Source organism: Oncorhynchus masou, chromosome 18 (genome assembly GCF_036934945.1).
Source record: "Oncorhynchus masou masou isolate Uvic2021 chromosome 18, UVic_Omas_1.1, whole genome shotgun sequence".
In the NCBI taxonomy this organism is placed as follows: domain Eukaryota; kingdom Metazoa; phylum Chordata; class Actinopteri; order Salmoniformes; family Salmonidae; genus Oncorhynchus; species Oncorhynchus masou.
In genome coordinates this window covers 35,957,882-35,982,331 of record NC_088229.1, presented here as the reverse complement: position 1 = coordinate 35,982,331, position 24,450 = coordinate 35,957,882, and the positions used below count along the sequence as shown (strand labels likewise).

Below are 24,450 nucleotides of genomic sequence, written 5' to 3'. Positions count from 1 at the left end.
GTACAAAACATTAGGGACACCTTCCTAATATTGAGTTGCACCCACCCTTTTGCCCTCAGCCTAAATCCGTCAGGGCTTGTCGAGTATTCCACAGGGATGGTAGCCCATGTGGACTCCAATGCTTCCTTCAGTTGTGTCATGTTGGCTGGATGTCCCTTGGGTGGTGGACCATTCTTGATACACGGGGGAAACCGTTGAGTGTGAAAAACCCAGCAATGTTGCAGTTCTTGACACAAACCGGTGCGCCTGGCACCTGCTAACATACCCTGTTCAAAGACACCCCCTGAATGGCACATGTACACAATCTGTGTCTCAATTGTCTAAAGGCCTAAAAATCCTTCTTTAACCTGTCTCCTCCCCTTGATCTACACTGATTGGAGTGGATATAATAAGTGACAACTGTAAGGGATCATAGCTTTCACCTGGATTCACCTTGTCAGTCTGTCATGGAAAGAGCAGGTGTCCTTAATGGTTTGTACACTCAGCGTATAGGCAGGCTAGAAATGTTTTAACATTTTTGTGAAGTTTTGGGGGGGAATTTCCCCTCCATGTTGCACTCAACAAGCTTCCATTCCTCCTGTCACAAGGGGATTTATGGCTGATTTTAAGATTATTTTCAATCCTGTTACTTTATTTGACGCTTAAAGATGCATTATACAGATTGCTTCACCATTTCCTGGTTGCTACAATTCTAATAGTTTGCCTAGTTTCAGGTTGTGACAAAACAAGCAAGTATAGTGTAGATAATACTTTTACCATTTAAACTACAGTGTAAAATCTTTTCAATATCCAATAATATTGTATTTTCAGCTGTTTGAAGCTAGTGTACAAAAGCGAAAGTAAAAGACGCTAAAATGAAACTTCAGAATGGGAAGCATAGAAGGCGCACAAGAACAGATCTACCACTTCTTAGACTTGTTTTCAATGAGAATGACAGATCTTTGTCACATTTCTATGTGAATTTGGTTGGGTCGCCCAAAACGTTAGATATTGCAGGTTGTATTTTTTTTAATTCACTTGTAAAAAATATAAAAAATTTGAGATTGAAAAGCAAGTTGAGCATGTGCTCTTCACGACAGAATTTAAAAATGTGTATGTATATACAGTACCATTCAAAAGTTTGAACACACCTACTCATTCAAGGATTTTTATTTTTACTATTTTCTACATTGTAGATGCAGAATAATAGTGAAGACATCAAAACTATGAAACAACATATGGAATCATGTAGTCACCAAAAAAGTGTTAAACAAATAAAAAATATATTTGAATGTCTTCAAAGTGGCCACCTTTTAACTTAATGACAGCTTTGTACACTCTTGCCTTTCTCTCAAGCAGCTTCATGAGATAGTCAATTGGACTGCATTTCAATTAACAGGTGTGCCTTGTTAAAAGTGAATTTGTGGAATGTCTTTCCTTAATGCGTTTGAGCCAATCAGTTGTGTTGTTTTAACTAGGCAAGTCAGTTAAGAACAAGTTCTTAGTTACAATGACAGCCTACCCCGGGGCAAACCCGGACGATGCTGGGCCAATTGTGCACAGCCCTATGGAACTCCTATCACAGCCTGTTGTGATACAGTCTGAAATCGAACCAGTGTCTGTTGTCACGCCTCTAGCACTGAGATGCAGTGCCTTAGACCGCTGCGCCACTCGGGAGCCCGTTAGGGGTGGTATACAGAAGATAGACCTATTTGTTAAACGACCTAGTCCATATTATGGCAAAAACAGCTCAAATAAGCAGAGAGGAACGACAGTCCATCATTACTTTAAGAAATAGTCAGTCAATCCTGAAAATTTCAAGTACTTTGAAAGTTTCTTCAAGTGCAGTCACAAAAACATCAAGCACTGGCTTGAAACTGGCTCTCATGAGGACCGCCACAAAAAAGGAAGACCCAGAGTTACCCCTGCTGCAGAGGATAAGTTCATTAGAGTTAATTGCAATTCAGATAGCCTCCCAAATAAATGCTTCACAGAGTTCAAGTAACAGACACATCTCAACTTCAACTGTTCAGAGAAGACTGTGTGAATCAGGCCTTCATGGTTGAATAGCTGCAAAGAAAGCACTACTAAAGGACACTAATAAGAAGAGACTTTCTTTGGCCAAGAAACACAAGCAATGGACATTAGACCGGTGGAAATCTGTCCTTTGGTCTGATGAGTCCAAATTTGAGATTTTTGGTTCCTACCGTCGTGTCTTTGTGAGACGCAGAGTAAGTGAACTGATGATCTCCGCATGTGTCATTCCCACCGTGAAGCATGGGCGTGTAATGGTGTGGGGGTGCGTTGCTGGTGACACTGTCAGTGTCAGATTTATTTAGAATTCAAGGCACACTTCGCCAGCATGGCTACTGCAGCATTCTGCAGCGATACACCATCACATCTGGTTTCTGCTTAGTGGGACTATCAGTTGTTTTTCAACGGGACAGTGACCCAACACACCTCCAGGCTGTGTGAGTGCTATTTGACCAAGAAGGAGAGTGATGGAGTGCTGCATCAGATGACCTGGCCTCCACAATCACCTGACCTCAACCCAATTGAGATGGTTTGGGATGTGTTGGACCGCAGAATGAAGGAAAAGCAGCCAAGAGTATGCCAGGAGTGCAAAGCTGTCATCAAGTCAAAGGGTGGCTACTTTGAAGAATCTAGAATTTGAATTTGTTTTACACTTTTTTTGGTTATTACATCATTCCATATGTTTTATTAAATAGTTTTGATGTAGAAAATAGTAAAGATAAAGAAACCCTTGAATGAGTAGGTGTGTCCAAGCTTTAGACTGGTTCTGTATTATATTTTTACACTAGCCAAAAAGTTACACTACCCAAAAGGGACGGATTTCATGGAACGACCCATAGGGCGACTTAATTAAATTAAATTTAATTTTAGTCGCCTTCTTTGCTCTTCCGTGTCAGAAGTGGTATTATTTGAGCAGTTTTCCACTTCCACTCTCCTGGCTTATTGTGTGGGTGCTCTGGTGTTGACTTAGTAGTTGTTCTGAAAGCTACTATCTAGACATCTTGTCCCTTGATTTGCATATCTAGTGAGTTAATTTGACTATTGGATTACTGTCTGGCATTGTACTTGTCTGTAATGTAGGTAACCAGTGGTGGAAAAAGTACCCAATTGTCATACTTAAGTAAAAGTAAAGATACCTCAATAGACAATGACTCAAGTAAAATTGAAAGTCCCTGGTAAAATAATACTTGAGTAAAAGTCTAAGTATTTGGTTTTAAATATACTTAAGTATCAAAAGGAAATGTAGTTACAAAAATATACTTAGCATCAAAAGTATGAATCATTTGAAATTGCTTATATTAAGCAAACCAAAAGGCAATTTATATATATTTTTTATGGACAGACAGGGGCACATTCCAACACGCATTTGTGCTTAGTGAGTCCACGAGATCAGAGGTAGTAGGGATGACCAGGGAGGTTCTCTTCATAAGTGCGTGAATTGGACCATTTTCCTTTACTGTTAAAAATAAAACATTTGAAGAGTACTTTTGGGTGTCAGGATAAATGCATGTAAAAAGTACATAATTGTCTTTAAAAATGTACTGAAGTAAGAGTTTGAAATATAAATAGTAAAGTACAGATATCCCCAAAAACTACTGAAGTAGTACTTTAAAGTATTTTTACTTAAGTACTGTACACCACTGTAGCTAACCTCTGAAGTTTTCAGTTGGTTCAAAAAGAACTTTGAGGGCAGAGAAACAGTATCTGCTATTTCATTTTGCAGGAAGTACCACTATCAATTTAAAACATAATGACAGAGAGGAGGAAATGGGCATACTAAATTGTGTGTGTATGTGTGTCTGCATGTGCGTCTTGCCTGTGTGTTGACTTTTCACCCAGGCTGTTGCGGTTCACCCATGGCCCCTCGTTCCCCCCGTTTAAAGTCCCTGATGAGGATGCCAACCTGATTCCAGTAGAGATGGACAACGACTGTGTTGCCCAGACCTGGTTCCGCTTCCTCCACATGCTGAGGTAGAGAAGTTCTGGGCCAAAATCGACAAAGCATCTGAGTAGGAGTGCTGATCTAGGATTTTTCCACACAATCTTATTCATTGTGATCTAAAATTCAAAACTGATACTAGATCAGCACTCCACCTTTTGAGACGCTTTGTAGATACGTGCCCTGGCGATGTCCTTACATGCCTTCTTTTCCTCATCTACTTTATTTCTTGGCCACATAATTTTGGGTCGTATTAATTATGCACCAAATGGAAGAAATCAAACTTAAACATTGAGGGAACTGGACCAGTAAGAACTTTATTTATATATATATATATATTTTTTTAGCAAAAATGTTGTCTGTTGCCTAATGAATACAACCCCCTTTTTTTGCTGTGGCAAATGCCATTCAATGTTCTAGACATATTTTCTCAGCACATTGTCAACCCCACCCACGAATATAGGTCTGTGAATGAGGCCCTCAGTGTGTGTCAATCCATCCTCACTTCTCTCTCCTGTCCCTTGTGGTTTCCGCAGCAACCCTGTGGATCTGAGCAACCCGACGTTGGTGAGCACCACGCCCAAGTTCCAGGAGCAGTTCCTCAACTCGAGCGGCATCCCCCATGAGGTAGTGCTTCACCCCTGCCTCAAGCAACTTCCCCAGATCTTCTTCAGGGCCATGCGGGGGGTCAGCTGCCTGGTGGACGCCTTCCTGGGTGAGAAGACGACCTCCGTCACTCAGGGTCAAGTGGTGGTGCAACACGGTGCACTTCAATAGTCTGAATCCGCGTTGTGGTCAATTCAGGAAGTTAACAAATTCCAATTACACTTTGTTTTCCTCATTGAAAGGCAATTAGGAAAGTTGTAATTTGAATTCAGTTTACTCCCTGAAATGGATTTGACCCCAACCCTGGTCTGAATTTGTTTGCATACAGTATTTGTTAGCAGTTTGAACTGATAAAAGTTTAAATTTGTGTCTTAACGGGATAGTTCACCCAAATTACAAAATTACATGTTGTTTTCCTTACCTTATAAGAGGTCTATGGACAAGGTATGACATCAATATATGCTTTGTTTTAATTGTGTCACTGTTTCCACATGCTAATGTGCACATTAGCATTTGTGGAACAAATCCCATTCAAGTCATGGGACTAATTTTAGCATTATTCGTGCATGTTCAAAACACCTACAAGTGATTTTGTTGAGCTTCACAATCGATTTTTGCTTGCTAATATCGGTACCATGACTTGAATGGGGTTTGCGCCACAAATGCTAAAACGTTAGAATTTGGAAACCGTGCCAGGGAAACTAAACCAAAGCATGGATTGCATTCTGGGTAAGCCCAGTAAACGGTATGTCCTGAGGACATTCAGCGATGTTCCCATTAGGTTCCTTAAGGGTTTCTGCGCGATGGTATCCCACTGATGTTCTAAGAACGTTGCTTGATGGTCCCATGGGAATGTTGTCTGGGGGCCCTTTGTCTATTTACCTGTACATTCCCAAGACGACATTGAGGAACATGTAGGGCCTTTTTAGGACAATCTTAGTACTGTAATTTTACTGGCCCTTAGAACGTCGCATGATGGTCCCAAGGGAACCTTTTTTTTATAGTTCCAGGAATGTTCTTGGGATGTTGTGTCATGGTCCCCTGAAGGTCACCTTAACTTTCTTTGGACATTGTGTCGTTGTCCCCTGGAGGTTTTTTCTAGTACCCGATTTGTCCCGAGGATGTTTTTAGGCCATTCCGTCATGGTCCTCTGGAGGTTTTGGCAATTCAAACTGGGCTGAAGGGCTTGCTATTACACTCAAATGGGCTGTTTCGGTTGATTTGATGGTTCAAATGGTTTATAAAGAGCTGCAAGATGTGACTTGTACTAGTTGAACTGGCTGTCATTGACAACTGATACCACAGCATTGTTCTGATGTTTGAGCATAAGTTAATTGATACCCCTGAATAGTCTTATGTTTTTAAGTGTGTCAATGAGTCCTGAAAAAGCACAGGCACAAGTAATAGCTCTATAATCTGCCTATTAACACCTATTGGTTGTGCGGTTGGACAAACATGGGGTTAACACAATCCTGTTTACATGGGATGTTGCTTTCTTACCTCTTAAAACCTGTTGTGACTCAGGGGCAGTAATTTCATTTTTGGAGAAAAAAAACCCGTTTCCGTAGTAAACGGGATATTTTGTCAGGACAAGATCAGTGATAACCTCAAGGAAGGAAGGGAGAATCAATGGCATTTCAAAGGTATTGGAACAGAGGCTTGTTTTTCAACTGTAATAGAGGACATTCTATCAGTGGCAGGACACGCCACAACCGCTGGTTATTCAGACTATTGGGTGTGTCTTGTTTTGGCACCTGCCCCCTTCTCCTCTGCAGGCATATCACGGCCCAGGGTCGACAGTGCCCCGCCCACACCGGTCAACAGACTGAGCATGTCCCCTCCCTCCTCCAACAACACCACGCCCCCACACAGCCGCAAGCAGCGACACACTGTGGTCACCAAAACCGCCAGCAAGAGTTTAACGGTAAGTCAACTGTATAGCCTACAAATCATGTGCATACGTCATCTTGGCCTGTGTACTGTGCTTACATCAGCAGACCTTGTTTCAAACCAAATTTGTTTTCTTTCATGTACTTTGAGTGTTCAATCTCGCTTGCCTGCTGTGCCGGACAGGGTGGGGTTTGCACTTTCGTCGACTACTCCATTGGTTCAATCTCGCCAGATCAAGCTCAGTGCAGTGGCGCTAAAGTATTTGAAATAAAAAATTGTTAGTGGCCCGGATTTGAATGCCTGTGCTCTAACTCAGACTAAACCCTCCCCTTACAGGGCAGTGCAGCCCAGCCAGCCAAAGTGTCCGCGTCCCAGCAGCTGTCGTCATCACCCACCATGCTGGCCAGCCCCACCCAGAGCAGTTGGGAGATGCAGCCGCTGCCCGCCCCAGCCAGGCCTAAGGTCAACAGCATCCTCAACCTCTTCGGTCAGTGGCTGTTTGACGCGGCGCTAGTGCACTGCAAGCTCCACAGCGGCCTCAGCCGAGACCCCAGCATGACTGGTAAGTAATGACTGATCTGACTGACTGACTGATTGCCTGCCTGACTGGATGGACAAGCTTCTACCATTTGTGTGTGTGTGGGGGGGGTTGGGTTGGATGCATGTCTTTGTGTTGGGTTAAGGGTTGGACTTGTGTGCGTTTTGGGTGGAGTTGGCTGGGGTCAGAGGACTGGTTTTTCTTTTTTCTCTCGCACTGCTTTTCACATCTGCTAAAGCACTGTGTGGAGACCACTGATATCAGTTAGTCTAATTGACATTCCACTCCACAGAACACTGTAGGATGGAGAATTCAATCTAGATGCACCTTTGCGCATTTCCCCAGTCAGTACACTCAATGTCTCCATCTGCAGTGTTTTATTGCAGTGGTCACAAGATTGAATTTATGCTGTGAGATAAACACAATGAACTTCTGCATGTGTCTGTGTAGTTCCGTCTTGTGACTTATGATTGTAGGAGATGATGGCACTATTGTAGGGTTGATTGTCAATCCTGCTCCTGGAGAGCCATAAGCTCAGTAGTGATCTGCCCGATTCGGCTCACCAAGGGCAAGAAGAGATCAGTTGATTTAAGGGTGGTATTCATTAGGGCTCTCAGTCGCACAATGTTTTGCAACTAAAAATGGAAATGGGTGTTTCTTACTGGACTAGTTCAGGTAGTCAGTCCCTGTTTCAGTCCATTTTCTTCAGTTTGGTGCCAAATAAATGCGACCCAGGTGTGATGGCACTAAGCTGGGAGAAAGTCCTGCAATACGGCGGTTCTTCAAGAACAGGATTGGGGAACACTGATTAAGCACATGTAAAAAGGTAGAACAGGATCATTATGTCGAGGACTGTCTCTTATCTCGTGTTTTGGTGCTTGTGTCTGTCCTGCATGCTGACTCGTCTATCATGTCTGATGTTTCAACAGTTTCGGGATGAAAGGTCATCCATTGAGGAGGAAAAACACAATTCATGCATTTAGAATGAATTGAGAGAATATTGATATGCTTTGATTTCTCTCTCCACTATTTCTGTTATCTTGCAGCCTCTTTTATCCAAATTCTCCTTTCTTATAAATCTTGTAAGTAGGAGCTGCGGCTTTTCTCTTGACTCGCAGTCAGTTCTTTGAATCCTGCTTTGGTTTAATTTCTCCATGGTCATCATCGCCCATCATCGTTACCTTTTACCCCCACCACCGTCATTTGAGCGTTGAGCCAACGTTCTCTCAATGTTCTACGGGTTGGAAATGGAATGGGAGTACACAGCCTCGCCACTGTCCCGACATAGCGTTGCCAGTTTGTGACCACACCACCATATTCCATTGACTTTATATCTATCGTGGCACTAACGCTTTTTGGTTTGCCCTGAATTCAGCGCATTGTTCTCATATTGTTTCCCCTTGTGTTGTCAGTTCACTTATACGTTTATAGAATTTTGGTTTGGTGCCTCAATGCATGAAGTAAATGTCTGTACCATGAGTGACGTCATCATAATGCAAGTACAAGGGAGCTGAGCTGACAGAGATTTTGTGCCGACGTCTTCTCACAACTTGTGTTGGGAAAAGATGTTCACGTAAAAGTTTCAAACCTTTAATTCCATTCACTTATCCCATGATAAAGACAACACTTTTTATGACAAACTCTGTGTCAGACGTCCCTCTTTGTGCGCCTGCTGATTTACGGTCGTACGCGTAAATGTGTGTGTGAGTCTGTGCGTTTTGTAGCCATTTAGGTTTGTTTTCCTTGTCTCATTTTGTGTCTGCACAGTTTGTGTACAGTATTTACCTCAGTTTGTGTACTTTTAATGTGTATGTGTGTTTGGTCACTTTTCAATGTGTTGTACGTGTGTTTACGTCTTCGTTTCTATTTGTGTGTTTCTATCTGTTTTCACGCGTTCACGTGTGAGGATGTCCCATTCCTGGCTCCTTTCACTCCTGTGTCTCCTTCTGTCCCCTCCACAGCCATAGCCACTCAGGTGGGTCTGGAGCTGAGAAGGAAGGGATCCCAGATGTCCACCGACTCCATGGTGTCAAACCCCATGTTCGACACCAACGAGTTCCCCGAGAGCTACGAGGCGGGCCGTGCCGAGGCCTGCGGCACCCTGTGCCGCATCTTCTGCAGTAAGAAGACTGGAGAGGACATTCTCCCAGTCTACCTGTCCAGGTAAAACGGCAGTTTCATCCTAGCGTGCTGCGCTGCTGTACAGTGGGGCAAAAAAGTATTAAGTCAGCCACCAATTTTGCAAGTTCTCCCACTTAAAAAGATGAGAGGCCTGTAATTTTCATCATAGGTACACTTCAACTATGACAGACAAAATCACATTGTAGGATTTTTAATGAATTTATTTGCAAATTATGGTGGAAAATAAGTATTTGGTAAATAACAAAAGTTTATCTCAATACTTTGGTATATACCCTTTGTTGGCAATGACAGAGGTCAAACGTTTTCTGTAAGTCTTCACAAGGTTTTCACACACTGTTGCTGGTATTTTGGCCCATTCCGCCATGCAGATCTCCTCAAGAGCAGTGATGTTTTGGGGCTGTTGCTGGGCAACACGGACTTTCAACTCCCTCCAAAGATTTTCTATGGGGTTGAGATCTGGAGACTGGCGAGGCCACTCCAGGACCTTGAAATGCTTCTTATGAAGCCACTCCTTCATTGCCCGGGCGGTGTGTTTGGGATCATTGTCATGCTGAAAGACCCAGGCACGTTTCATCTTCAATGCCCTTGCTGATGGAAGGAGGTTTTCACTCAATCTCATGATACATGGCCCCATTCATTCTTTCCTTTAAACGGATCAGTCGTCCTGGTCCCTTTGCAGAAAAACAGCCCCAAAGCATGTTTCCTCCACCCCCATGCTTCACAGTAGGTATGGTGTTCTTTGGATGCAACTCAGCATTCTTTGTCCTCCAAACACGACGAGCTGAGTTTTTACCAAAAAGTTATATTTTGGTTTCACCTGACCATATGACATTCTCCCAATCTTCTTCTGGATCATCCAAATGCTCTCTAGCAAATTTCAGACGGGCCTGGACATGTACTGGCTTAAGCAGGGGGACACGTCTGGCACTGCAGGATTTGAGTCCCTGGCGGCGTAGTGTGTTACTGATAGTAGGCTTTGTTACTTTGGTCCCAGCTCTCTGCAGGTCATTCACTAGGTCCCCCCGTGTGGTTCTGGGATTTTTGTTCACCGTTCTTGTGATCATTTTGACCCCACGGGGTGAGATCTTGCGTGGAGCCCCAGATTGAGGGAGATTATCAGTGGTCTTGTATGTCTTCCATTTCCTAATAATTGCTCCCACAGTTGATTTCTTCAAACCAAGCTGCCTACCTATTGCAGATTCAGTCTTCCCAGCCTGGTGCAGGTCTACAATTTTGTTTCTAGTGTCCTTTGACAGCTCTGGTCTTGGCCATAGTGTAGTTTGGAGTGTGACTGTTTTGAGGTTGTGGACAGGTGTCTTTTCTACTGATAACAAGTTCAAACAGGTGCCATTAATACAGGTAACGAGTGGAGGACAGAGGAGCCTCTTAAAGAAGAAGTTACAGGTCTGTGAAGCCAGAAATCTTGCTTGTTTGTAGGTGACCACATACTTATTTTCCACCATAATTTGCGAATAAATTCATTACAAATCCTACAATGTGATTTTCTGCATTTTTTCTCTCATGTCTGACATAGTTGAAGTGTACCTATGATGAAAATGACAGGCCTCATCTTTTTAAGTGGGAGAACTTTCACAATTGGTGGCTGACTAAAAACTTTTTTGCCCCACTGTATATGGGCCTATGTGTGGCGGTATCTTAACTCTGCATTTGTGTTAGCTTTCAATTATTCACTATTTGTGTTAGTCTTGAATCTGTCAGGCTCCTCATATAGCTACCCGAATTGATATTTTGACCCGCTGCAAGTTCAATTGCTATGGTTCCTTTTTTGATCTGAAGAAACCTCTGTCTTCTCCCCTGCAGGTTCTACATGGTTCTGATCCAGGGCCTCCAGATCTCTGACTTCATCTGCAGGCCCGTGCTTTCCAGCATCATCCTCAACTCCTCCTCTCTGTTCTGCTCCGACCTGAAGGGCGTCAACGTGGTGGTCCCCTACTTCATCTCAGCTCTGGAGACCATTCTGCCAGACAGGTGACAATACAATATATATATATATTATGTACAATCTTCGAAAACTACCAAACGTGAACCAGGCTCGATGTTGAAAATGGACACTATTGAAACAGACCCAATAGTATATTTTAAATAAAATCTTTATTTGTCAGGTGAACAGGATATAGCAGATGTAAACGGTACAGAGAAATGCTTACTTGAACACTTTTCCTAACAAATGCGAAAGCTAAGTCAGATTTTAAAAATGATAATCACGCATTAATAATCAATTTAGCTGTTTAATAATTGGGGTACAATGACCAAAACCAGACCATTCTGGTGCTGTGACCATCTGAATGCCATGGAATTTGTCCCGGGGCTAATAATATCTGTAATGTTAGCTAATGCTATTTAATGGGAATTCCTTGAGCAACCATAGCAAAACAATTCAGATCATTTCTATGCTCTAGAAATTATAATTATAGGGTACTGTCCCCCTCTGCTACAGGGAGCTGTCTAAGTTCAAGCTGTACGTGAACCCCACTGACCTGAGGAGGGCTTCCATCCACATCCTACTGGCCATGCTGCCGCTCCCACACCACTTTGGCAACGTCAAATCCGAGGTATGGAAATTGTTACAACCATGGCTTTTTTTAAGTGTCTGGTGACTACATTACATCATCTAGTCTAGTAAACATGCTTTTTAATATATATTATTTCCCAATACACCTTGATAAGAGTGATACCAGGGCGGCAGGTAGCCCAGTGGTCAGAGCATTGGGCCAGGAACCAAATAGGAATTTGTTCTTAACTGACTTGCTTGTTAAATATAATGTGGTGGACACCAGTTCTGTTAACTTCAGTTGTAGTAATGCTAGCTTGATTTTGTGTTGTGGGTAGGGCGATCAATAGGATTGACTGATTTGATTGATGTGTAGGTTCTTTTGGAGGGGAAGTTCAGTGATGATGATGGGGCACCCCACGACCAGTCCCTTTCCTTCCTGTCCTTGAGGCTACGTCTTGTCAACGTCCTCATCGGAGCCCTGCAGACAGAGACGGACCCCAACAACACCCAGCTCATCCTAGGTCTGCCATTCAGTACCATTCTTGCTCTCTCTTGATTTCTTGTCTCTTTTTTTGTCCCTTACATGTATTTAATCTATACATTTTCATCCTTTCAGGTGCAATGCTTAATATTGTTCAAGACTCTGCTCTGTTGGAGTCCATAGGTGCACAAACTGAAACGGTAAGGCCTTTATGATTTCTTTCGGTGTTGATATAAACAAAACTACCGTCATTGACTCAAATAAACAAATGTCTCAATGGAGTTGAGTTTGGAGGCTTTGCTAACGCGCTCTGTCTCCCTGTGTTTGTACGGTACCAGGGCAGTGTGGATGGGAGCCACGCGGGGCTGAAGGGCCACAGCCGCACCAGCAGTAGCTTCAGCTTTACTAGCGGGGGCAGCACTGGCACTGAGGCCACCAGCCCAGACTCAGAGCGCCCGGCCCAGGCGCTACTCCGGGACTACGGTAAAGCTAGTCCTTTAAACTATAACTAGCTTTCTTTAGTACGATAACCATTACTATGGTAATTGATTGTAGCCACGTCCCAGACTACATTAAGGACTTACTACATGCTAACTAACTAGCAATAGCACAATTGCTATATCTACTGTTACAATGATAACCAATTGTAACCAAAAGCCATTTTCACAAGCAGGCTGTGTTAAGGTCAGACTAGGCATGCTATGTATTGTTTAGCACGATAGCCATACTACAAGAATTTTAATTAGCATATTCATTTCACTCAGATGTTGAATGTTGTTGCAGTTTCCATTCACAAGTACTGACACCTGGTCAATGTTCTAGAAATGCAACTGTCTCAATTAACAACACTGTATTTGTCCATAGCCAACGTGGTGAAAGTGATATACAGAGTTAAAAAGCGCTGGGTAAAAATGATCTGTATGTGATGCAAGTACTACACTTGTTTGCTGTGATGCTGTGCTACTTGTCTTGAACTGGAAAAGACTATCCCTCAACACTATATTTGTTATAACTTTATCGCTCTCTAGGCACATGTAGTTATCTTAAAAAGCCATACATTTTTTTGCTACTGTGTGAATTCTGTTTTCACCTGTTGAGTTTAACGCTTACTTCCGGTTTCGCACTGCATCTGATATTTCACATGATTAGTGTATCTTCTGTGTGCTGTGTTATGGAAGGCTACCACATGATCAGATCTTATTGAGGTCATTATTCAGATAACGAGTCATGGGGTGGTCCATCTGTGGTGGTTTTGTTTCGGGGTTTACATCCTCTAGCTTTTACAGATACTGCGGCGGGCCTCCTGGTGCGCAGCATACACCTGGTCACCCAGAGGCTCAACTCCCAGTGGAGGTCCGACATGAGCATCTCATTGGCCGCCCTGGAGCTGCTGGCTGGCCTGGCCAAGGTGACACCACAACAACGCATGCTAGACCTAACTACACAAAACTAGACTTAACTACACTAAACCTAACTACTGTACACTATCCTAACACAAGCTAGACCTTACTTCGAGATGAGGTTGGAGAATACTGAACTTCAATATATTCCAACTTTTCAACATTTTCCCACCGCATCCCCTTTCCCTTTTCTTTCCCACCAAATCTCTAACCTAAGTACCCAAACACATCCCAGCTTTAACATGACTTCAAATACACCGGCCCCGACTTCACCCCAACACACAACCTACCTTCATTACGTATAAATCCATTAGATTTTTTATTATCACCACTGCACATGCTGAGGCTTAACACTAGTCCACCACACCACACCAGACCCAGCCACTACCCAACTTCCACCCAGCTGTAAAACACTCTTCTGCAAGGGATAACCCTCAATAAAAAGTTAACACATTGAAAAGGAGTCGATTTAAGGTTTAGCATCCACCCAATCCACTGTACATGCACATCTAAAGTGTGTTTCTGGCTCTGTGTCCTCAGGTGAAGGCGTGTGTGGACTCTGCGGATCGTAAGCGTGCCGTCAGCTCAGTGTGTGGTTACATCGTGTACCAATGCAGCCGGCCGGCCCCCCTTCACTCCAGAGACCTCCACTCCATGATCGTAGCAGCCTTCCAGTGTCTGTGTGTGTGGCTGACCGAGCACCCAGACATGCTGGATGAGAAGGTCGGTCACCTCAGTCTAGACTGGATTCCAAACCAGATTGTAAAAGTAAAATGATTCAGCAGCTGGCCATATGCCATCTGGACAGTAGGGTGGAAAAAAGTCCTAGTGTTTTCTTGCGCTCACACCTGCACATGTTTTCTTCCTGGCACTGATTCTGCTGATAGCAGCTATTTTAAAGGAGCGTCTCCTTGTGTTATGAAACTAATAAGTAGCTTGCTAATATTGATACCCTCGCTAATTCTAGGGGTCCGCAACCTGATTTAAGGTGTGTATGTGAGAAATCAGTGTATGAGAACTGTGTTGTATGTACATGTGCCCAGGAGACTGCAACCTTACCTCAGGTCCAGAGCCAGCAAGCCCAAGCGTATTTTTGTTTGTTCAAAATGGTGACCGATATACATATACAGTTGAATTCGGAAGTTTACATACACTTAGGCTGGAGTCATTAAAACTTGTTTTTCAAGCACTCCACAATTTTCTTGTTAACAAACTATAGTTTTGGCAAGTCGGTTAGGACATCTCCTTTGTGCATGACACAAGTAATTTTTCCAACAATTGTTTACAGATATTATTTCACTTATAATTCACTGTATCACAATTCCAGTGGGTCAGACGTTTACAAACAATAAGTTGACCGTGCCTTTTAAACAGTTTGGAAAATTCCAGAAAATGATGTCATGGCTTTAGAAGCTTCTGATAGGCTAATTGACATAATTTTAGTCAATTGGAGGTGAACCTGTGGATGTATTTCAAGGCCTACCTTCAAACTCAGTGCCTCTTTGCTTGACATCATGGGAAAATCAAAAGAATTCAGCAATCAAAATTGTAGACCTCCACAAGTCTGGTTCGTCCTTGGGAGCAATTTCCAAACGCCTGAAGGTACCACCTTAATCTTTACAAACAATAGTACGCAAGTATAAACACCATGGGACCACGCATCCATCATACCCCTCAGGAAGGAGATGCGTTCTGTTTCCTAGAGATGAACGTACTTTGGTGCAGAAAAGTGCAAATCAATCCCAACAACAGCAAAGGACCTTGTGAAGATGCTGGAGGAAACCGGTACATTAGTATCTATATCCACAGTAAAACAAGTCCTATATTGACATAACCTGAAAGGCCACTCAGCAAGTTCGAAGCTACTGCCATAAAAAAGCCAGACTATGGTTTGCAACTGCACATGGGGACAAAGATAGTACTTTTTGGAGAAATGTCCTCTGGTCTGATGAAACAAAAATAGAACTGTTTGGCCATAATGACCATTGTTATGTTTGGAGGAAAACGGAGGAGGCTTGCAAGCCGCAGAACACCATCCCAACCGTGAAGCACGGGAGTGGCAGCATCATGTTGTGGGGGTGCTTTGCTGCAGGAGGGACACTTCACAAAACAGATGGCATCATGAGGTAGGAAATTTATGTGGATATATTGAAGCAACATCTCAAGACATCATTCAGCAAGTGAAAGCTTGGTCGCAAATGGGTCTTCCAAATGTACAAGCATACTTCCAAAGTTATGGCAAAATGGCTTAAGGACCACAAAGTCAAGGTATTGGAGTGGCCATCACAAAACCCTGACCTCAATCCTACAGAAAATTTGTTGGCACAACTGAAAAATCATGTGCGAGCAAGGAGGCCTACAAACCTGACTCAGTTACACCAGCTCTGTCAGGAGGAATGGGCCAAAATTCACCCAACTTATTGTGGGAAGCTTATGGAAGGCTACCTGAAACGTTTGACCCAAGTTAAACGATTTAAAGGCAATGCTACCAAATACTAATTGAGCGTATGTAAACCTCTGACCCACTGGGAATGTGATGAAAGAAATAAATGCTGAAATAAATCATACTCTACTATTATTCTGACATTTCACGTTTTTAAAATAGTGGTGATCCTAACTTACCTAAGACAGGGAATTTTTACTAGGATTAAATGTCAGGAATTGTGAAACTGAGTTTAATTGTATTTGGCTAAGGTGTATGTAAACCTCCGAATTCAAATGTATACTAAAAAGGACATGTCCCAAACTAATGATTCAACCCAAAACCAAAGGCCACATGGCCACCAAGAAAATAAAAACCTGCAGCCTCCTGGCTCTGCAAGCTTGCACACTATTCGTCTCCCCATTGCCTCCACCTGTGGGCTTAATAAGGCTGAACACCCGCCACTGACCCGGTTGGTGCTACCACCTGGGTATGGTGTGTGGAAGTGTATCCTGGTAGTCTGTTGCCTATCTGTGCTAACACTAAACTGCCCACCATATCATAAGTTTAACACTTGCAATAACTGAGATATGTGGTTGTTTTCCCCTTGCTTAACCTAGTGGGATGCACTTACTGCAAGTAGCTCTGGATAAGAGGTTCTGCTAAATGACTAATGAAACATGTGTCATAACTGAACTTTTACACAGTAAAAGGGCTTTGGCAGTAGGTCTATACTAAGTCCATTGTGTTTTATTCAAAAGCAATGTGCCAAATTGCAATATGCTTTGTGTTACAGTGGATTTTAGAGTAGACTAACATTTTGTATACACTACCGTTCAAAAGTTTGTGGTCACTAAGAAATGTTCTTTTTTTCCATGAAAACATACGTGAAATTAGTTGAAAAATGAAGAGGGAATATAGTCAAGATGTTGACAAGGTTGTAAATAATGATTTTTAATTGAAATAATAGTGACCTTAACTTTGCTTTTGTCAAAGAATCCTCCATTTGCAGCAATTACAGCCTTGCAGACCTGGCATTCTAGTTTTCAATTTGTTGAGGTATTCTGAAGAGATTTCATCCCATGCTTCCAAAAGCCCCTACCACAAGTTGGATTGGCTTGATGGACACTGCTTATCTACCATACAGTCAAGCTGCTCCCACAACATCTCAACAGGGTTGAGACCCGGTGACTGTGCTGGCTACTCTATTATAGACAGAATACCAGCTGACTTCTTCTTCCCTAAATAGTTCTTGCATAGTTTGGAGCTGTGCTTTGGGTATTTGTCCTGTTGTAGGAGGGCATTGGCTCCAATTAAGCGCCGTCCACAGGGTATGACATGGCGTTGCAAAATGGAGCGATAGCCTTCCTTCTTCAAGATCCCTTTTACCCTGTACAAATTTCCCACTTTAACACCACCAAAGCACCCCCAGACCATCACATTGCCTCCCCCATGCTTGACATTTCTGCGTCTTACAAATGTTTTTCTTTGTGATCCGAACACCTCAAACTTAGATTTGTCTGTCCGTAACACTTTTATCCAATCTTCCTCTGTCCTGTGTCTGTGTTCTTTTTCCCATCTTAATCTTTTCTTTTTTTGTCCAGTGTGTGATATGGCTTTTTCTTTGCAACTCTGTTTAGAAGGCCAGCATCCAGGAGTTGTCTTCACGGTTTACGTTGAGACTGGTGTTTTGCGGGTACTATTAAATGAAGCTGCCAGTTGAGCACATGTGAGGCGTCTGTTTCTCAAACTAGACACTCTAATGTACTTGTCCTCTTGCTCAGTTGTGCACTGGGTCCTCCCACTCTTTCTATTCTGGTTAGAGACAGTTTGCGCTGTTCTGTGAAGGGAGTAGTACACAGTGTTGCAATTTCTCGCATGGAATAGCCTTAATTTCTCAGAACAAGAATAGACTGACGAGTTTCAGAAGAAAGTTATTTTGTTTCTGGACATTTTTTTGCCTGTAATCGAACCCACAAATGCTGATGCTCCAGATACTCAACTAGTCTAAAGAAGGCCAGTTTTATTGGTTCTTTAATCAGAACAACAGTTTTCAGCTGTGCTAACATAATTGCAAAAGGGTTTTCTAATGATCAATTAGCCTTTTAAAATTATACACTTGGATTAGCTAACAACATACCATTGGAACACAGGAGTTCCATTAAATATCTGCCGTTTCCAGCTACAATAGTCATTTACAACATTAACAATGTCTACATTGTATTTCTGATCATTTTGATGTTATTTTAAATGGACAAAGAAAGTGCTTTTCTTTCAAAAACCAGGACATTTCTAAGTGACCCCAAACTTTTCAACGGTAGTGTATGTGGAGTTAAATATGTGTAGCGTGATGCCTGTGTTTGACGTGTGTCTCTATCAGGACTGTCTGATGGAGGTATTGGAAATTGTAGAGCTGGGTATCTCAGGCAGTAAGTCCAAACAGGAGCAGGAGGTGAGACACAAGGGAGAGAAGGAGCACAACCCCGCCTCCATGAGGGTCAAGGATGCAGCAGAGGCCACCCTCTCCTGGTGAGGCTCTAAATCCAGCACAATGCACTAAACACCTTGGATGTGTTCATTAGACACCAACTGGAACGAAAGTGGATTGATACAGTGAGGGACTACCCATACTTGTCTAATAAGAAATGCTGATTTTTGTTCTGATTCAAAAGGTTTTGCTACAGTGTGCTCTAAAAGAAATGACTGCATTTATGCTCAGAATTACACATGGTCCATTAATAACTAATCACACAAATTATTAATATTTGTTGGTCCCATCTGGGGATCAGTCTTGACTCTTTGAAACCACTATCTGTCCCTCCGCTCCCTCTCTTGTGGTTGTCCAGTATTATGCAGGTCCTGGGGGCCTTCCCATCCCCAAGCGGCCCGGCCTCTACCTGCAGCCTGCTAAACGAGGACACTCTGATCCGCTACGCCCGGCTCAGCGCCACGGGGCCCAGCAACTTCCGCTACTTCGTCCTGGACAACTCGGTCATCCTGGCCATGCTGGAGCAGCCACTGGGCAATGAGCAGAGTGAGTGTGGTGTGTATAAAACCGTTTTCTAAAGCAATAATTCACTTTGGTTGTGATTTACTGTGGTACAAGCACGGCTGTGGTGGTAGACGGTACGAGGCGAAGACCGCACCGCAGCCTTGATTATAACCATAATAATTCACGCCCACTCATGTATTATTGCTTTAGTAATGTTGTCCTTTATGGTATTGATGATTCTTGTCGTTCTTTATATTTATTTACAGTTTGTAATATTGTTGAATTTGATGTTTGTGTTACTCAATTTGACTCATCTTGTAAAGTGAACAGTATTGAGACTGATACATAAATGCAAATAGGATAGTGTCTTATGACAGTGAGTAGGCATCTCAGTGGCAGGTGGCTAGTCAGGTGGCAATTTTGGCTCAAACTAGTAGTTGGTTTCCACTTTCACTGGGAGCCCGGTGTAACTGCTTCTGCTGTCTTCTCAGACCCCAGCCCGTCAGTGACGGTCCTAATCCGGGGCATGGCCGGCCGACACGCTTGGACTATGCAACTCTTCCACCAGCCCAGAGGAGCACGGGCCAACCAGAGGGTGAGAGGAGTTGGCCCACTGTGCCACCTTGGTCTGCCAGTTTTACACACTCACTCCGTACTGTGAGTGTGCTTGCACACTAAACTAATGGCGCCAATTCCAGCAACACCATCCAACAGCAGAATAGAGGCCTTCACCAAGAGCAGGCACCATCTGAAGCTGTCAAGATCAGACTACTCTCCTTTTTTATTTATTTTTATGAACTCTGATCTACTTTTTTGTCTATACACTGCATGCTGTGAATGTGTACAAGACAGCCCAACTAATTTTATTATATATATACATACACACACACACACACACACACACACACACACACACACACACACACACACAGTGCCTTGCAAAAGTATTCATCCCCCTTGGCGTTTTTCTTATTTTGATGCATTACAACCTGTAATTTAAATTGATTTTTACTTGGATTTCATGTAATGGACATACACAAAATTGTCCAAATTGGTGAAGTGAAATGCTCCAGAGTCTGCAACAACACTAAGTAAGGGGCACCACCAAGCAAGTGGCACCATGAAGACCAAGGAGCTCTCCAAACAGGTCAGGGACAAAGTTGTGGAGAGTTGTACAGATCAGGGTTGGGCTATAAAACAAATTCAGAAACTTTGAAGGTCCCACGGAGCACCATTAAATCTATTATTAAAAAATTGAAAGAATATGGCACCACAACAAACCTGCCAAGAGAGGGCAGCCCACCAAAACTCACAGACCAGGTGCAAGGAGGGCATTAATCAGAGAGGCAACAAAGAGACCAAAGATAATCCTGAAGGAGCTACAAAGATTGGGAGTATCGGTCCATAGAACCACTTTAAGCCATACACTCCACAGAGCTGGGCTTTATGGAAGAGTAGCCGGAAAAAAGACATTGCTTAAAGAAGAAAATAAGCAAACACATATGGAAGAAGGTACTCTGGTCAGATGAGACTAAAATTGAGCTTTTTGGTCATCAAGAAGAACACTGTCTGGCACAAACCCAACACCTCTCATCACCCTGAGAACACCATCCCCACAGTGAAGCATGGTGGTGGCAGCATCATGCTGTGGGGATGTTTTTCATCAGCAGGGACTGGGAAACTGGTCAGAATTGACGGAATGATGGATGGCGCTAAATACAGAGAAATTGAGGGAAACCTGTTTCAGTCTTCCAGAGATTTGAGACTGGGACAGAGAAACACCTTCCAGCAGGACAATGACCCTAAGCATACTGCTAAAGCAGCACTCGGGTGGTTTAAGGGGAAACATTTAAATGTCTTGGAATGGCCTAGTCAAACCCAGACCTCAATCCAATTCAGAATCTGTGGTATAACTTAAATATTTCTCTACACCAGCGGAACCCATCCAACTTGAAGGAGCTGGAGTAGTTTTGCCTTGAAGAATGGGCAGAAATCCTAGTGGCTAGATGTGCCAAGCTTATAGAGACATACCCCAATAGACTTGCAGCTATAATTGCTGCAAAAAGTGTCTGTACAAAGTATTGTCGTTGGGGGGGTGAATACTTATGGTTTCTTGTTTTTTTTGGTCTTATTTCTTGTTTTTCACAAGAAAAAATATTTTGCATCTTCAAACTTCAAATCTTCATCTTTACACATGTTGTGTAAATCAAATGATTACAACCCACCCACCCCCCCCCAATTTTTTTTTTTTTTAATTCCAGGTTGTAAGGCAACAAAATAGGAAAAATGCCAAGGCGGTTCATACTTTCGCAAGCCACTTTGTGTGTGTGTATATATAATCTCAGCAAAAAAAGAAACATCCTCTCACTGTCAACTGCGTTTATTTACAGGAAACTTAACATGTGTAAATATTTTTATGAACATAGCAAGATTCAACAACTGAGACATAAACTGAACAAGTTCCACAGACATGTGACTAACAGAAATTGAATAATGTGTCCCTGAACAAAGAGGGGGGGGGGGGTCAAAATCAAAAGTAAAAATCAGTATCTGGTGTGGTCACCAGCTGCATTAAGTACTGCAGTGAAACTCCTCCTCGTGGACTGCACCAGATTTGCTAGTTCTTGCCTTCCACCAAGGCACCTGCAAGTTCCCGGACATTTCTGGGGGGAATGGCCCTAGCCCTCACCCTCCGATCCAACCGGTCCCAGACGTGCTCAATGGGATTGAGATCAGGGCTCTTCGCTGGCCATGGCAGAACACAGACATTCCTGTCTTACAGGAAATCACGCACAGAACGAGCAGTATGGCTGGTGGCATTGTCATGCTGGAGGATCATGTCAGGATGAGCCTGCAGGAAGGGTACCACATGAGGGAGGAGGATGACTTCCCTGTAACGCACAGCGTTGCGATTGCCTGCAATGACGACAAGCTCAGTCCGATGATGCTGTGACACACCGCCCCAGACCATGACGTACCCTGCACCTCCGAAACGATCCCGCTCCAGAGTACAGCCCTCGGTGAAACGCTCATTCCTTTGACGATAAATGCGAATCCGACCATCACCCTTGGTGAGACAAAAATGCGACTCCTCAGTGAAGAGCACATTTTGCCAGTCCTGTCTGGTCCAGCGACATTGTTGCCGGTGATGTCTGGTTGAGGACCTGTATTACAACAGGCCTACAAGCCCTCAATCCAGCCTCTCTCAGCCTATTGCGGACAGTCTGAGCACTGATGGTGGGATTGTGCGTTCCTGGTGTTACTCGGGCAGTTGTTGCCATCCTGTACCTGTCCTGCAGGTGTGATGTTCGGATGTACCGATCCTGTGCAGATGTTGTTACACCTGGTCTGCCACTGCGAGGACGATCAGCTGTCCGTCCCGTCTCCCTGTAGCGCTGTCTTAGGCGTCTCACAGTACGGACATTGCAATTTATTGCCCTGGCCACATCTGCATCCTCATGCCTCCTTGCAGCATGCCTAAGGCACGTTCACACAGATGAGCAGGGACCCTGGGCATCTTATTTTTGGTGTTTTTCAGAGTCAGTAGAAAGGCCTCTTTAGTGTCCTTAGTTTTCATAACTGTGACCTTAATTGCCTACCGTCTGTAAGCTGTTAATGTCTTAACTACCGTTCCACAAATGCATGTTCATTCATTATTTATGGTTCATTGAACAAGCATGGGAAACAGTGTTTAAACCCTTTAGAATGAAGATCTGTGACGTTATTTGGATTTTTATGAATTATCTTTGAAGGACAGGGGACTTTACTTTTTTTATTTATTTATATATATCACACACACACATCCCATCTTTTTGGTAGCTGTTTACACCAGCAGTTAATACTAATACTAAACAGTAAAGAATGCACCACTGTTATTAAACCTAACACAACTTTATATAATTATTCCTTGATCTCCTACAGCAGGTGTTTGTCCCTGAGGGCCGCCCAGCGCCTAACAATGACGTGGGGATTCGCTACACTGTCAAGCAGAGGCCCTTCCCTGAGGAGGTGGACAAGATCCCCCTGGTCAAAGCCGACGTCAGCATCCCAGACCTGGACGACATCGTTAACAAAGAGGTGAGATGGACCGGACCGCACCACGACCCCAATAGTTAGGAAACCATAGGGTAAAGTGCCAAAACTCTTGATAATCCTACTTTTCTTATGCTCTCCTTCACGACTAACAATTTGAAAGTACCTTGATAGGTTTTCATGTTAGTTCTTTCACCTATCCAGCTCTTTCAACTATCCATGATCATGAAGGAAGGAAAGAATGCAAGTAGAGGAGGGTAGGTGAGTGTATTCGAACACAGTCCTTATCAGTGCAAAAATGTAGTGCAATATAAGCTATTTCTAAAGCAAATTACTTTTTAAGAGAATTTGGCACAGAGCATAAAGAGAGTAAAAGGTGTTTATGGAGACTTAATATTATTTGGGTATATTGTTGTTGTGGAGTCAAGTGTCTTTTATGAACTGACAGGATGAAGCGAGTGTGACATACACACTGAAGAATAATCACCCACACGTAAGTTGTCCCATCTTTCAGGAGTCTGAGGCAGGTCAAAGGTTAACCAGATCACTGATGGGTGGAAAATGGAGAATACTCACATTTTGTTACTCCCTAACTATCTAATCTGGGTTACTGGGGGCTCTATTATATCAAAGCCAGAACACTGTTGTTTTGCCTTAATTATGCCACTCAGATATTAATAGAGCCCTTAGACTAACATTGATCTGTTCTTGATTTCAGTGGTTTTGGTAGAGGTATGGTTGTGGCAGAACTTGGTTTACTTACATTGTTTAAGATTATAGGGTGGGTACAGTTTCAGGTACATACACTAATATATTTACAAACGTTATACAATGTGAGATTTGAGTGTGTGTCAGGATTGGGGTCAATTTCATTGTGACTCACCACCTGGATTCGGTTTTATGTTGCAACATTTTACATTTTGTTTTTTACATTGGATAAAAGTAGAGACCGCTACAAAATGGTATATCACACTGCGTTTTTGAGGAACAATGGGAAAGTAATTCTGCTTTGAATGTTGATAAACTTGTAAACTCACTTTTGAGAAAATGGCCTTTGAATGTTTTGGTATCTAGTGAAGAGCTCTTTGTCTACACCCATTCAGCATTGTTCACACGCTCTTTAGCTTTTAGCCCCACCCATCTCGTTTCGCTCGCTGAGCGTTTAGAGCGCACACTTGATGCTCTGGCCGATGATTTGTTTACCTCTGGATAAAATGAAAACAGCCTGAGCAGCTCTGCTAGCAACAATTTCATTACGTTTTTTTGCGACGTTTACTGACACCGGCCATATTCATCGGGTGTTATTTTATTTATTTTACCTTTATTTAACTAGGCAAGTCAGTTAAGAACAAATTCTTATTTTCAATGACGGCCTGGGAACAGTGGGTTAACTGCCTGTTCAGGGGCAGAACGACAGAACAGGCAGACAGAACAGATTTGTACCTTGTCAGCTCGGGGGTTTGAACTTGAAACCTTCGGG

At 43.1% G+C, this 24,450-nt stretch overlaps 1 protein-coding gene across 3 annotated transcripts in view; it reads left to right on the top strand.

Annotated features, from left to right (window-relative positions):
- The window catches only part of LOC135504497 (ral GTPase-activating protein subunit beta-like), a 41,454-nt gene that overhangs the window by 8,849 nt on the left and 8,155 nt on the right, over window positions 1-24,450 (top strand). For 2 of the 3 annotated variants that reach the window (XM_064923140.1, XM_064923139.1), the window contains exons 6-21: window positions 3,853-3,984; window positions 4,489-4,667; window positions 6,334-6,482; window positions 6,785-7,010; window positions 8,948-9,149; window positions 10,950-11,117; window positions 11,587-11,701; window positions 12,017-12,164; window positions 12,260-12,324; window positions 12,463-12,607; window positions 13,411-13,532; window positions 14,065-14,247; window positions 18,327-18,475; window positions 18,793-18,980; window positions 19,430-19,533; window positions 22,860-23,015. In XM_064923140.1, the coding sequence (XP_064779212.1) occupies window positions 3,853-3,984; window positions 4,489-4,667; window positions 6,334-6,482; window positions 6,785-7,010; window positions 8,948-9,149; window positions 10,950-11,117; window positions 11,587-11,701; window positions 12,017-12,164; window positions 12,260-12,324; window positions 12,463-12,607; window positions 13,411-13,532; window positions 14,065-14,247; window positions 18,327-18,475; window positions 18,793-18,980; window positions 19,430-19,533; window positions 22,860-23,015 (2,431 nt within the window). The remainder of the gene's footprint in view (window positions 1-3,852; window positions 3,985-4,488; window positions 4,668-6,333; window positions 6,483-6,784; window positions 7,011-8,947; window positions 9,150-10,949; window positions 11,118-11,586; window positions 11,702-12,016; window positions 12,165-12,259; window positions 12,325-12,462; window positions 12,608-13,410; window positions 13,533-14,064; window positions 14,248-18,326; window positions 18,476-18,792; window positions 18,981-19,429; window positions 19,534-22,859; window positions 23,016-24,450) is intronic. The other variant, XM_064923141.1, reaches the window with a different exon arrangement.